At 39.8% G+C, this 15,326-nt stretch overlaps 1 protein-coding gene across 2 annotated transcripts in view; it reads right to left on the bottom strand.

Moving 5' to 3' along the window:
* Positions 1–3,388: 3,388 nt before the first annotated feature.
* LOC114458932 (phosphatase and actin regulator 1-like) overlaps positions 3,389–15,326 on the bottom strand; it is a 98,836-nt gene continuing 86,898 nt past the window's right edge. For both annotated transcript variants that reach the window (XM_028441314.1, XM_028441313.1), the window contains exons 11-12: positions 10,253–10,329; positions 3,389–4,457 (exon numbers count right to left, since the gene is read on the bottom strand). In XM_028441314.1, the coding sequence (XP_028297115.1) occupies positions 4,442–4,457; positions 10,253–10,329 (93 nt within the window). In that variant the 3' untranslated portion in view covers positions 3,389–4,441. The remainder of the gene's footprint in view (positions 4,458–10,252; positions 10,330–15,326) is intronic.

The following is a 15,326-nucleotide window of genomic DNA, read 5'->3' as shown; positions in this document are numbered from 1 at the left end:
TATTAACAACTGTTGAGTTTTTGAAAAGTGCTTATAAATAAAATGTATTGTTATTATTGATGGTAAAGCAAGATTTCCGAGTGTGAAAAGGACAGTATGAGTTCTCACTTTGAAAATGTAAATTTACGAGGTCCACCATTCACTAACCAGGTCATGATTGTTTTTATTAAGCTATTATTTTACAAATTTGAATAAAGGGCACAATATGGACAGCCTGATAAGTAAAACAGCACTGTTTAGCTGATTGATCACTGTTGAAGGAAAAAACAGATTTTTTTTAGCTCGCGTTCAACATTACCTTTAGCAGCTAACTCGGCATTTCAGCCTTGGAGACAGATACTACGTTTCAGCATTTTTTTTTTTTTTTTTCAAAGAATCAATGCTCCAACGGGGAATAAAAAAAATCTAAATCTCTGTCACACTCGCTGTTTACACCATCAGCTATGGCGAGTTTATTCCTCTTGACCTTTGACCTCATGCAAGAACTGAACCAGAGCGATAGTGTGAAAGGGCTTATTCTAATCTCTGCATACCGTTTTTACTGGAGGTTGCAGGGGAAACGCAGTGCTTCCATGTTAACTTGTGACTGCTTTTACCTGAATTTACACACAGAGAAGCTACACGTACATCTGACTCAACATGATTATGAGTCAATGTACATACATTTCATTGTATGTACATTGACTTGAATGTGTTGGTAAAAGTTAAGCAAGTGGAATGACAAACACACTTGAACATCATGCAGAAGATGTCAGATTTATGCTGCACACTTTCATTGACCTATTATGTGTCCCACGTAGCTTTACATTCACGATGAAAAGAATATATGATACAGTAGTGTATAATGCACCCCACCGTCACATGACCAATGGAGCGTAAATCGATTGGCTGGAGGTTGAATGATTTTATACAATTTGATTGATCAATTGCTTCTCCTTGGTTACCTGAATGTTGACTCTGAATATATTTGCACTGGATTTTTTGAGACATTGGATTTTTTTTACATAGAATGTTTTTAAACAATGAAAAAAATAACAAAGGCAAAAAAAAAAAAAACAAAAAAAAAAAATCAGTGCTAGAAATTCAATGGCTTTTAAAATTCAAAGTCTGATTTAAATGCAAAATAAATTCAATGCTAAAAATTCAAATTCAAAATCTGAATGCACAGATTTACTTCCATATGTTTAATGTTGAAACCTGAACATTTTTTAGTTTTAAGTTACTGCTACTGCTTCTTACTCTCTAATGAAAGTGAAACCATGAAAATGTAGTGATTAAGAAGTGCTTTTCTAACTGGTAGCCCTTCGGACTATATAGTACGTATGAAGTAGCTCCCAGTTTCAGAACGGTTGGTGATCCCTGGGTTACGGCAAAGGGGCCTGCGTCGACACAGAGGGCGACATGATGCAGTAGCATAATTCAGGCTTTAGTAACACCTCTCCACGGGCAATGAGGCATCTATTTATATGATGTATGATTGATTGAGGAAGGAAGCTGATATATAGAACTGATTTATTGCTCCAATATGTCAGCGGAAGGGCCAATATCAATATTTGATTTTAAAGGTGATACAGCAAATACTGATTACGGGCAGATAATACACTGTATGTGCAGATAAAGAGACATGAGACACAAAAATTGAAATATCAATAAATGTATTATGGGTGTGAAAAGTATCAATGTGAATAGCACAAATAACAGAAAATAGCCTTTCTGGTTCTGGCCTGTAAACTGGTAGCCAATTTTCTTTGGTTCCTTGTGATTAGGGAGGATGGTAGAAGCAGTTGTTAATAGTCAGTCACTGATGTAGTTGGACCGTGGTTTGTTTTGGTTTAATAGTGGAATCATGTCCGGGTGAATGTGTCACAATAAAGGTTGTTTTTTTTTTCCTCTCTCTCTTAAATCTGCTGTAAACAAAAGGAAAAAAATGTCAAAGCTTGAGAAGGCCTGGTTTAATTGATTACATGTCAATAACAAATGGATTAACCACCAGTTAACAGCAAATCCAGTGAAACCAAAATACTGTTGCACTTCTCTTTTGTTAGCACAGAAAAAGCAATGCTGGGAGAAGGTGTCACATTATCAGTCTACATTTTATGTTCAAACGTGGGTATTGGTCTGTAAAAAGCTAAAATGATGCAAGTAAAAAAGGAAAAGTGTACATCAGAATGCGCTAAATGACAAATTACCATTTAACACAATACTGCAACCGAAATGTAGGGTGACAATGTCACAAATCATCTCCATACCTCAGCTCAAAAATCATTATTTAGAGATAAGGAAAGATACAAAACACTCATTTCTGCTCACTAAGTCTTTTTTTTTTAAATGGCAAAAGAACAAAGATATTTGTTGTGCAAATTGGAACCAGAGTTTTTGTTTTTTTTCTTCTTCTTTAACACTGTTTTTAACAGACTGTGAGATGAATGAAATTTGATTGAACATGATTTGACAGTTTTGTTTTGTTCTCCTTTAGCATAAACAAAATATACATTTAGGGACAGATTCACCAAAGATTTAGGGGTATTAAAATGTGAAAACGTCACTCCACGCGCTAATAAAGGGTACAAACCCCAGGGAATCAGGACTGCACGTGTTCAGTGTGTCAAATTGCGTCCACAATCCATTTAGTGCTTTTACAACTGATGAATATGAAATGAAGGCGGATCACAGAAGGGGAGCAAAAAAATATGAAATGCAAATAAATTGTGGATGCATTTAAATTCCTTAAACTGGAACTGTTTGCGGTGACCGTTTCTGCGCCGAAAATAGTATGACTCACATTCAGGTGCAAACACACACAGATCATAGCTGCAGTGAATGTTGACACAATACACAGCTGATATGGAAAAAGGCTCCAGTTAACCTTTCTAGGATAATAAAACAATTCAAACAAAACATTGTCAATATTAACAACCACTGAAAGAAAAAGCAGAGTGAAGTGTGTGAGGGAGAGAAACAGCTGAGGCCGCCCGTAAAAGTCCGATGTGGCACGCGGAGCTCCATGGATGTCGCTCGACCACACCTGAGCTGTTCTCTTCTCCATGTTTTGACCATCAAACTCTTGTGTCGAGTTGATGGCAAGAAGCGTCAGGCCAGAATCAACTGACCAGCTGCGTAATATACAAAGCAATGGCACAAGGTCAGGAAAAAGCCCTATTCAGGACAGCTCACAGACCTGCTGGATGATGCTCAGTGTCATCTTCAGTTGCTGAAGACTGATTTCTCTATTGCTGCAATAACTCAGATCAATGGCATCAACAGATTATTGATCTGTTGATCAATAGGACAGTTTCTGTCCAAAGCTGCCTGTTTTCCCATGAACTGATGACAGCAAAGTTACAGTAACTGATGAAGCAGCCACATTAAATTAGGGGGAAAAAATACATTTGGCTTTAAAGTTTATTAAACAACACTTTTTAGTTTACTACATTATTGAATGTTTGCACAGCAGACGGAGTCCACCTGCCTCCAATTTAACTTCTTCAAATGTAATTTTGTGTGTCTGTGCACTCACCTCTCCACGTTGAATGAGCAAAATGTTCATTTAAATAGGGCGGGCCCTACCACGTTTGCACGCACACCAATTTGCGCTACAATGTTAATGAATTTCCCACCGCAAATGAGGAAACAGCACCAGCAAAAGACTTGGGGACGCACCTTGTTTACTACCCTTTACTTCAGAATTTAGTGAATCCAACCCATAAAGAGTGAAGGTGTTTCAAAATCCAAAAAAGGATTTAGGTTTCTAGCTTCTAATACCAGGAACAAATTACAATCTGAACTTTACACTGTGACACTAAAAGAGTTTAAATCTTTTGTGAAGTCATTGCAATCTACTTTATCTGTGTGTAAATACTTTTATGTTGAAAATTTTGTTTTTTGTTGGTAACTTCGCTGCTGCCCTCTTGGCCAGGTTTCTCTTGCAAAAGAGACTTTTAATCTCAGTGGGACTAACCTGGTTGAATAACGGCTTGAAACCCTCAAATTCACAGATGGCACCTGTCATTAGCATTGCTGGTGCAAATAGAAATGCACAAACAAAAAAAAAAAAAATCATGACATCCTGATGAAAGAGAAGTCTAGTGGGTGTTGTTGTCCATGCAAGCACGCACGCACATGTATGCATCAAAATTTGTGAGATAACACACATCCACTGAGACAAGTTCACTGGTCTATACCCCAACAACAAGTCATCTGGAGCCTGAAGCTGACCTGGAATGTTCACAAAAGAAACAGAAGGTGGTGAAGGGATCATCCGTATTATGCTACTAAAGTGGAGGGAGTAGAGCCCGTTTACTTCTTATGGCATTGTAACAACTCAGTTGTGTGGCTTTTCAGAAGACATGGTCGTGTTGTAGAAATGGACACCAGATTGCTTTCCAGCACTTAAGATTCTTAGCAGAGGAGGGCTGATCCAGCAAAGCTTGAGACAGTGGTGCTATGGCCGATGAAACCTAAGAATACAAGCAAAACATAAATGGTTAGAATATTTTGTGCCATGTCATGCAAATAGTTTTGTCTGGTGAAGCCATACAATTTTTGGTGGGGTGGCAGTAAAGGCGATATCAAGCACAAGCAACTGAAAAATATTTTCTAAAAAAGCGACAGTGACAGTGAAACTGTTAATGAATTATTTCAATGTTAGGAGCATGAATTAGTCAATTCTGCCTCATCTGTTTCAGCACCAATATGCCATCTAACTAAAAAGCAAAGGAAGTCTGTGTGCGTGTGTGCGTGCGTGCGGAGCAAATATCTCCCCTACGCGGTGCGAGTTCAACCTGAAACTCGGTCAACGGGTTCCAAATACCCCAAGTGTGTGTATCTGTTATTTTGGAGTAATTTGGTAATTTCAAAATATTTATTTTAATTTTATTTCACTTCTGGACGGCCCCGAAATAAAACCTATTCAACTTTTGACCTCAGGGTGTGAGGGGGGCGCTAGCGCACCATCTGTATCTATTTCACTGAACAGCTCCTCACCCGAGCAAGAGTCACGTGTGCGGCCAGAGCCAATCGCTGCGCACACAGGCAAGCAGACACAGACTGTATAAACACACGAGTGAGAGAGCCGACCAAACTATCTGGTTCTTAAGACAGAGGAATGTAACGTTTTTGTGGGTCCACAACACGGCTTCACTATGATTAACGTTTGTTCTGCGCAAGAGAGAGAGTTGTGTTGCAAAACGTTCATTTTTCCTGGTACTTTCGGGTCTCTCTCTCTCTTTTTTTTTTTTTTTTAAATCTCTCAACAACCTGACGGATTATGTGCATAATGTGCGCGCACGGAGGAGGATAGAGGTACACACGCACATTATAATAAAAATATACTAAATGAGTAAAATGAAACAAAAAACTAAACAATATTTATACATAGAGTACACAAAACAACACCAGAAATGCACACAAATGCTCCAAAACACACAAAATGACTCCAATAAAAAAAACATTACAGAAAAATACACCAAACAACAAAAAATATGAAAATGACTCAAAATACACAAAAAATAAATATTTATACACCAAATGACAACAGAAATGCACAAAACTACACAAAATGACTCCAGTATTACACTACAATGGCAACAAAAAACTATAATTACAGAAAAATGCACAAAAACACAACAGAGAGATACAAAAATGCACATGACTCCAAAATACATCCATGACAGAAAAATTCACCAAACGACAACAAAAACATGAAAATTACTCAGAATACTCTAAAATAACAACAGAAATGCACAAAACTACAGCAAAAAAAACCCCAAAAATACACAAAATGACTCCAGAATCACACTACAATGGCAACAAAAATTATACAAAAGATGCCCAAAAAGACAACACAAAGATATAAAAATATGCATAATGACTCCAAAAAACATACATTACAGAAAAATGCATCAAAAAATAAAATAAAATAAAAATGAGTATAAAAAAACAACACATTTATCATGCACATGTCCCATAAAATTAAACCAGGGAAATCGTGTGTCATGTGCCAACAACTTAAAATGAAAAAAAAATAACATACAATCTGCCTGTGGCTTTTAAACCAACTTTGACTTTAGTGCAACATGGCTTTAGTGCAACTTAACTGAGGTATATGCCTAGAACAACAAATAAATGCAGAAAGTTAATACTTTCTTTTTAGATTTTATTGAAAAAAAACAAGCTGGTCAACATGTCAACGTTTCAGCTACTTCTTTGTAACTTATATATATATACAGGTAAAAGCCAGTAAATTAGAATATTTAGAAAAACTTGATTTATTTCAGTAATTGCATTCAAAAGGTGTAACTTGTACATTATATTTATTCATTGCACAGACTGATGCATTCAAATGTTTATTTCATTTAATTGTGATGATTTGAAGTGGCAACAAATGAAAATCCAAAATTCCGTGTGTCACAAAATTAGAATATTGTGTTAGGGTTAAATTTTGAAGATACCTGGTGCCACAAACTAATCAGCTGATTAACTCAAAACACCTGCAAAGGGCTTTAAATGGTCTCTCAGTCCAGTCCTGAAGCCTACACAAACATGGGGAAGACTTCAGATTTGACAGCTGTCCAAAAGGCGACCATCGACACATTGCACAAGGAGGGAAAGACACAAAAGGTTATTGCTGAAGAGGCTGGCTGTTCTCAGAGCTCTGTGTCCAAACACATTAATGGAGAGGCAAAGGGAAGGAACAACTGTGGTCAGAAAAAGTGTACAAGCAATAGGGATCACCGCGCCCTGGTCAGGATTGTGAAAAAAAACCCATTCAAGAATGTGGGGGAGATTCACAAGGAGTGGACAGCTGCTGGAGCCAGTGCTTCAAGATCCACCACCAAGAGACGCTTGAAAGACATGGGTTTCAACTGCCGCATACCTCGTGTCAAGCCACTGTTGACCAAGAAACAGCGCGAAAAGCGTCTCACCTGGGCTAAGGAAAAAAAGAGCTGGACTGCTGCTGAGTGGTCCAAAGTCATGTTTTCTGACGAAAGCAAATTTTGCATTTGGCTCTCCACTTCATCCTCCAGCACCTGGACTCCCCAGGCTCCTACGCCAGGATCCTGTTTGTGGACTTCAGCTCTGCTTTTAATACAATAATCCCAGCTCTCCTTCAGGACAAGCTTTCCCAGCTGAACGTGCCAGACTCCACCTGCAGGTGGATCACAGACTTCCTGTCTGACAGGAAGCAGCACGTGAAGCTGGGAAAAACCATCTCTGCTCCCCGGACCATCAGCACTGGATCTCCTCAGGGCTGTGTTCTTTCTCCTCTGCTCTTCTCCCTGTACACCAACAGCTGCACCTCCTCTCACCAGTCGGTCAAACTCCTGAAGTTTGCAGACGACACGACCATCATCGGTCTCATCGCTGATGGAGACGAGTCCGACTACAGGTGGGAGACAGACCGGCTGGTGTCCTGGTGCAGCCAGAACAACCTGGAGCTCAATGCTTTAAAGACAGTGGAGATGATAGCAGACTTCAGGAAGAACCCAGCCCCCCTCACCCCCCTCACCCCCCTCACCCTGGGAGACTCTACAGTGAGCTCTGTAGAGTACTTCTGCTTCCTGGGGACCATCATCACTCAGGACCTCAAGTGGGAGCTGAACATCAGCTCCCTTATCAAAAAAGCTCAGCAGAGGATGTACTTCCTGCGGCAGCTGAAGAAGTTCAGTCTGCCAACAAAGATGATGGTGAACTTCTACAGCTCCATCATCCAGTCCATCCTCTGCTCCTCCATCACCATCTGGTACGCTGCAGCTACGGCCAAGGACAAGGCCAGACTGCAGCGTATCATCCACTCTGCAGAGAAGGTCATCGGCTGCAATCTGCCCTCCCTCCAGGACCTGTACGCCTCCAGGATTTTGAGGCGTGCAGGAAAGATTGTGGCCGACCCCTCCCACCCCGGTCATAAACTGTTTCAATCTCTCCCTTCTGGTAGGAGGTTTCGGTCCATCAGGACCAGAACCTCCAGACACAAAAACAGCTTCTTTCCCTCTGCCACCATCCACATGAACACACCCCAAGTCACCCACTGAACCCCCCCCCCACCCGATCACCACCTCCACCAGCTTGATACCTGCTGCACTGTATATATATATTTATATTTATCCTATTTATCCTTTATTCTCTATCTATCCTTTATTTATCCCTCATCCTTTATATTTATCATTATTATTATTATTATTGTTGCTGGGTTGTTCTTTGTTGTGTTGTTTTTATTTCTTTTATTTCTTTTTGTTGCTTGTTTTGTGCACCAACCACCAAGTCAAATTCCTTGTACTGTCCTCAAAACTGTACATGGCAAATAAAACATTTCTGATTCTGATTCTGATTCTGATTTCCTTTGGAAATCGAGGTCCCAGAGTCTGGAGGAGGACAGGAGAGGCACAGGATCCACGTTGCCTGAAGTCTAGTGTAAAGTTTCCACCATCAGTGATGGTTTGGGGTGCCATGTCATCTGCTGGTGTCGGTCCACTCTGTTTCCTGAGATCCAGGGTCAACGCAGCCGTATACCAGCAAGTTTTAGAGCACTTCATGCTTCCTGCTGCTGACCTGCTCTATGGAGATGGGGATTTCAAGTTCCAACAGGACTTGGCGCCTGCACACAGCGCAAAATCTACCCGTGCCTGGTTTACGGACCATGGTATTTCTGTTCTAAATTGGCCAGCCAACTCCCCTGACCTTAGCCCCATAGAAAATCTGTGGGGTATTGTGAAAAGGAAGATGCAGAATGCCAGACCCAAAAACGCAGAAGAGTTGAAGGCCACTATCAGGGCAACCTGGGCTCTCATAACACCCGAGCAGTGCCAGAAACTCATGGACTCCATGCCACGCCGCATTAACGCAGTAATTGAGGCAAAAGGAGCTCCAACCAAGTATTGAGTATTGTACATGCTCATATTTTTCATTTTCATACTTTTCAGTTGGCCAACATTTCTAAAAATCCCTTTTTTGTATCAGCCTTAAGTAATATTCTAATTTTGTGACACACGGAATTTTGGATTTTCATTTGTTGCCACTTCAAATCATCAAAATTAAATGAAATAAACATTTGAATGCATCAGTCTGTGTGCAATGAATAAATATAATGTACAAGTTACACCTTTTGAATGCAATTACTGAAATAAATCAGGTTTTTCTAAATATTCTAATTTACTGGCTTTTACCTGTATATATATATATATATATATATAAAATAAAGAAAATAATAAAAAATTGATATGGATGCATTTAGAATCCATCCAAGAGTTGCGCGACGTAATATTGCGATATATATTGCCGAATTGATTTTTTTCAACACCCCTACTACTATTAATGTCTCACAGGAAAGTAATTCAGCTGGAGATATATTTTCTTTCTACATCAGTTTAATAAATGTAACCACAATACATATTCCTCTTTAGCAGGAAGAAGGCTTGTCTGAGGATGCAGCCCGGCAGGAGCTACAGGAAAATGTGATGTTGGGAAGACAGCCGAGTGGTGTAATGGGAGATGATCCAGCATCACGGTCAAAATACCTCACTGACAGAGATCATTGCAGAATTGTTCAAAAAGGATCCGTGCAAATACAGACTGATTTTCCTAAAAACCAAGACAATCAGAGATTTGATTGTAGTCATTACTACAGGCTAATGAATAATGGGGAGAAGATCAGTTGATCCTGGCTTGTGAGGTGTATTGACTGTTTCACATGTGATAGGAATTAAATCATCTAAATTGTCTACAGGAGAGCAAATTATTCAGTTCTTGTCCTTCCTCAAGCATGACTGACCAGCAAAAGTGTGCTTCTCTTCTCTCTATGCATCTTCTCATAGTTTTTTATTAGTTAGAAGTGGTAATGTTTAAAAACACGCACACATGCTCGCACACAATTTACTCAAGTTCACATGAGGATACTAAATGTAGCTTGACCTCTAAAATGTCAAATATTTCATGATCATGCCCAAGTGGGAGGGCCCCTTCACCAAAGTTTGCCTTGGGAAAAAACTATGTACGCATAAAAAGACATTATCTGAGCTAAATCAACTTTGTTTGCAAAGACAGTACAACAATAAATATTTTCAGTTTAACAGCGAAACTCAAATATGGTACTTGTGTATTTTTCAACAGCAAAAATGGGCTTATACTAATTTATTCCCCCTAATATTATGGATGTTAACACTTAAGTACACCTTCAGATTTACAGTTTCAGACTGTGTTTGTGGTGATATTACCTATGAACAGTCATCATATACACTGAGTTGTGTTTGCACATTACCTGGTTAAATGCCTACTGGACTCGTGAACTTCCATCTCATTGCTCTTGAAATCATTGAGTTCTTTTCTTATGGCAGCCTACAGATGACAAAAAAGAAGAATGATAGAGCTGCTAAGCCTTAGCACACCAACATTAGTTTGTTGGTGTGCCACCAAAACATCACAAACTACCATTCTTATGCTGGGTTCACACCGGATGCATCTTAAAATGTCCGTACATCCAGATTACATACAAAGTCAATGGATAGATTCGTCCCAGATGCAAAATCTTTCCAGTGCGGCAGTGCGGTGCGATCCGCCGTCAAGTGCGTGTGCCGTGCGAGCGCGCTCCCGATTTTATGCATATCTGCACACCTGCACATTCGCAAGAGTTGAAAATATTGAAATCCTGCGGCTGTTTTGCATGACGAAAGCCAATCAGAGTCTTTGTTGAAGATGACGTCAGACGGTCAACACGGACACCGGTCTGTTCACCCATTCAACCATAGAGTAGAAGCTGTGTGTGACCACCTGGAGCTGTATGACACAGTCTTTATAACCGGGACCGGACTAGGAAGGATTTGGCGTGGAGGAGAATCAGCGAGGAGGTGAAAGTAGCAGGTAAGTTATCTCTGTAGCACTGAGCTAGGATAGCATTAGCTGCTAATCACACTGGCTTTTTTCACTGGTGGTTTATGTTTATGAGGACAAAAAGGAGCTCATCTCCTCGCTTCAGCAGGCAGTGAAACTCACCGAGTTGGATGTGTCACTGGTGGGCGGGGCTTCGCTTCAGACGTGCTTATGATGCGAATGGGGAATTTTTTTGGTTTAGTGCGGCAGAAGCGTCCGGTGCCGCAGAAGGTGCATTCGGTGTGAACGCAGCATTAGCTAGTAGCAGAATGTGATTGTAATAGCCAGGTTTCAACCCATAGAGGGAAAAATTTTCCAACAAAATACACCAAATTGAAATACTTTGACTAAAGGCTGGGATACACTGCGCAATTTTTTCAATCGTTGCACTCAGCGCCAGCTCAAACTGTGCGACGCAGAGCCCGAATGTGCGCAGCTCAAGATGCATGTTATCACACTGTACGGTCCGACACTCTGACACGATCTGACTGCTCACACTGTACGTTCATACGCGACACGTCGGGGTCTTGTTTCCGGAAATGCAACGTACAAGAAGAAGAAGAACACTGAAGCTTTGCCATTAAAACAGACGAAGAAGAAAATCCCGGAAGTAGAGAGACGCTCGCAAATCTCAGCAAAAAGAGCTTTAAAAAAGAAAAGACGGCGATGTGATGGACCAGGAGCTGGCTGGACAGACGTGGGCATGACAGTCCGTCAATTTTACAGCGGTCCTACAGTGTAAATGGACTAAAATGGACTTGATTTTATATAGCACTTTATCACCACACTGAAGCAGTCCCAAAATGCTTTACATATCAGCTCATTCACCCAATCACTCTCACATTCACACACCAGTGAGACAGGACTGCCATGCAAGGCGCTAGTCGACCACTGGGAGCAACTTGGGGTTCAGTGTCTTGCCCAAGGACACTTCGACACATAGTCAGGTACTGGGATCGAACCCCCAACCTCTCAATCAGAAGACGACCCACTACCACCTGAGCCACGGTCGCCCATGCCCAGTGTTCGCGTATGCGCAGTGTGAGCGTTTACGGTAAGCCGGTCCGTGGCACTGCTTCAACTGTGCGATACCCTCACGAGGAACGACCTACGATTGCTGATAGCTGGTCGTGAGGTGTTAATCACTTCTCGTGACCCCACTCCACGATGCACGACACACGTTCTAGCAGAGACTCGCATGATCCCACAAAATAGTCGCACGAGTCAAAAGTCGGCTCAAAATGGGCCAAAAATCGCACAGTGTATGCCTGCTTTAAAATGTCAAGAGTTGGACTAGGATCAACCAACAGCACTAATTCAAACTCAAATGCATTTGGGGTTTAATTACTCTTTAAATTGGACAAACAGTAAATATGCTTTTGAGTCATCTACTGTAAGTTCTACTTGGGTGTACTGTACATGTTAAAGTAGCTAGAGTATTTTTTAGTGTATTCTGAATTTGAATTAAAAAAAAAAACCTAAATATTGAAAGCAATTAAAATCTCAAATATCATTATAATCAAAAATGTAATTAAGAAAACACTGATGCACCAATCATAACATTTAGGTTTTTGAAAAACTACATAAAATCAAACAAATTACCATTATTTACACAATGAACAAAGGGATATTCAATAAGTTTAACATCTAATAAATCAAGGCAAAAAGTCTCAGTTAACTGACTGAACTCACCAAAAAATTTAATCAATAACTGTATTATTATCACTATAAACATATGTCTACATATGTAAACATTTGAGCGTCACAATGTATAACAAGGTACTAAACAACAAATATTGCTATATTCAGACTCCTTTGTTTAGTTAATCCAACTTTATATTGACTGCATTAAATTGCTCTTTGGATGATATGAATCACTTTTTGTTTCAAAAACCTCAAACATGGGCCTGAGACACACCCACAGCGGCTCAGCTGCCAAAACAATTGTTCAAAAAAAACACCATTATTAGACACCAACTACCTCCATCTGGTTTGTTCTTGCAGTGACGAGCATGATGTATAAATGGTATGGTAGAACTACGCCAACCCATACGAGGATCAATGATTGTTTTGTAGCAGAACTGAAGCAATGAACAATACGTGAGCAAACAGGAGAGAAAAAGTACTTTGTAACGAGGTAATCCATAGAATTGTAGAGGAGTAAAAAGTACAATATTTGTCTTACAAATGTAGTGAAGTGAAATTATGAAGTATCCCAAAAAAAATAATATTCAAGTAAAGTACAGATACTGAACATTAGTACTTAACTACAGTACTTAAGTAGATTTACTTTATTACTGTCCACCACTGTTTACTTCACAGAAAACGGAGATAAATCCATGAAGTCAGATACTGACAGCACTGTAGTTGGCTTTTGTCACCAGGAGGCACCCAAGTGCCTTTAATGAAAGCATTTCAGCCTGATAACAAATACAAGTTTTTTTAAAACCAGATTGGTCTTTTACTAAAATGGAATTAAAACATACAATATAACTGGACGATAAATTATAACTAGATGAGGCCTGGCTTAACCAAGCCCTCCAAAAATCATGCTGGCTTTTCCCATTTAATCAAACTTAGATCAGGCAGAAGAGGAGTGGCTTTTTCTAGCCAGCTTTCACTGTTTAGGATGAGTACACATGGTTTTCTTCAGAAGACGGCCAATAGAAACGAACGCTGAGAAAAAGAAGACGTGATTTAATTTGTCTCGGAGTAGCAAGAAGAGGGGAAAATAAGAGAATAAAGGACAGACACAATAATTCGGGTTACAGAGTTTCTTGTGGTTTCAACAATTTAAAAGCTGTTTAAGTTGATCAAATTTGGTGTTGTTGAGTAAATGAATGACAGAACTCAAGCATTTATGATCAAACACTGATCCACGTGCGTTTGCCAAGTATATTATATGACAATGGACACATTACACATAGTTGCTAATAAGGAATAAGACTTTTCTAAACACATCTTTGCAGCCTGCTAACTGGGCTTCACTGAGAAATGAGAAATCAATGAAATGTTATAATTAATACGTGCATGAATTATTAAAATAAATATTCACACTGCCCCTCCACCCTCTGCGACCGGATAACTGGGAAAAAATATTTCACTGTGCATTTACAGACCATCTAATATCTGATTATTAGGGGGCCAAATGCGGGTGGCCTGGGGACCGTGTATGTTCCTAGAACCAGCGGTGCTAGGAACCCTATTATAATCATTCCGATTATAGTTACTTTTTGTTGTTCCGTTGGTAAAAGTGGTGCTGCAAGCTAAACCGTGCAAGGGAGGGCGATGCCACTGGCAGGGTTGGTTCAAATCCCTGAGCTTACAGTACTTTGGACACAAAAACTCACATATGTCCACCAGCAGGTGGCGCTATAACCAAGGTCAACACGCTTTGACCTATAACTCCCACACCGTATGTCACACATTCAAAAACTTCATATCCACAGATTCTCTGAATAGCGCTCAATCAACTGGGCTACGCCACGCCCATTTCCGCCTGGAATTTTCTGGAGCAAAACCTACTTTTTCTAACTCCTCCTTGGGGTTTTGTCCAATCATCGTGAAACTTGGCACACAGAGTCTTCAGTTAGACCTGATCTAAAGCTGTGTAAATCTTTTTTTTTTTTATGAAAATATGCGCATATTATTAATGAGTACATTTTTCTAGCTCGCTATAAAAATGTGAACTGTTGAATATCTCGGTCAAAATAAATGCTAACAACACTAAATCTGAGATCCTTGGTTGGCATGTGAGGGTATGTGCCAAATTTGAATAATTTAGGCCACTAGGGGGCACTACAAATATGGGATATTTATATATCTTAAATGACAACACTGACTTTTACCAAATTTGGTAAGTACGACCCTGGGTCACTCTTGAAGCCAAATCTTGAAGTTAATCGCGATTGGTCAAAGTGGGCATGGCTTATTACAACATAAACAACATTTATTTCAGCCCAAGTATTATAGTGAAATTTACAGGGTATATATAAAAGAGCACACAGGCCACCCACACAGTTTGGTGCATTTTGGCCTGTAACTTTTAAACTTTATATCACATGTTCCTTTAATAGAGTTGCATCTTCTGATATAGGCCACGCCCACTCCCACGGCATATTTCTATTTGTAAGTCAATACAAATTAAAAACCTCCTTTTTCAAGTTCCTTCTAGTGTTTAAGCTCTATCTGCACCAAACTTTGCATATACAATCTCCAGACGTGCCTGATCAAAAGCTGTGTAACGAATTTTCTTCGGTCTAAATATGCGTAAATTATTAACAAGTTTTCTAGCTTGCTAAAAAACATGTAATGTTGCACATTTTTGTCAAAGTAAAACCCTTTCAACATCAAACTCAATTCACTTGTGTCAGAGGTCAACCAGAGGCTCTGTGGCAAATTTGGCACTAATTGGCCAATATGGGGGTGCAATAAACAGAGAAATATGAAGCAACATGAAAGATGAT

This window comes from Gouania willdenowi, unplaced genomic scaffold (genome assembly GCF_900634775.1).
Source record: "Gouania willdenowi unplaced genomic scaffold, fGouWil2.1 scaffold_215_arrow_ctg1, whole genome shotgun sequence".
Lineage (NCBI taxonomy): Eukaryota > Metazoa > Chordata > Actinopteri > Blenniiformes > Gobiesocidae > Gouania > Gouania willdenowi.
Note: the sequence above shows the minus strand (reverse complement) of the source record. Positions and strands in the feature narration are given on the sequence as shown.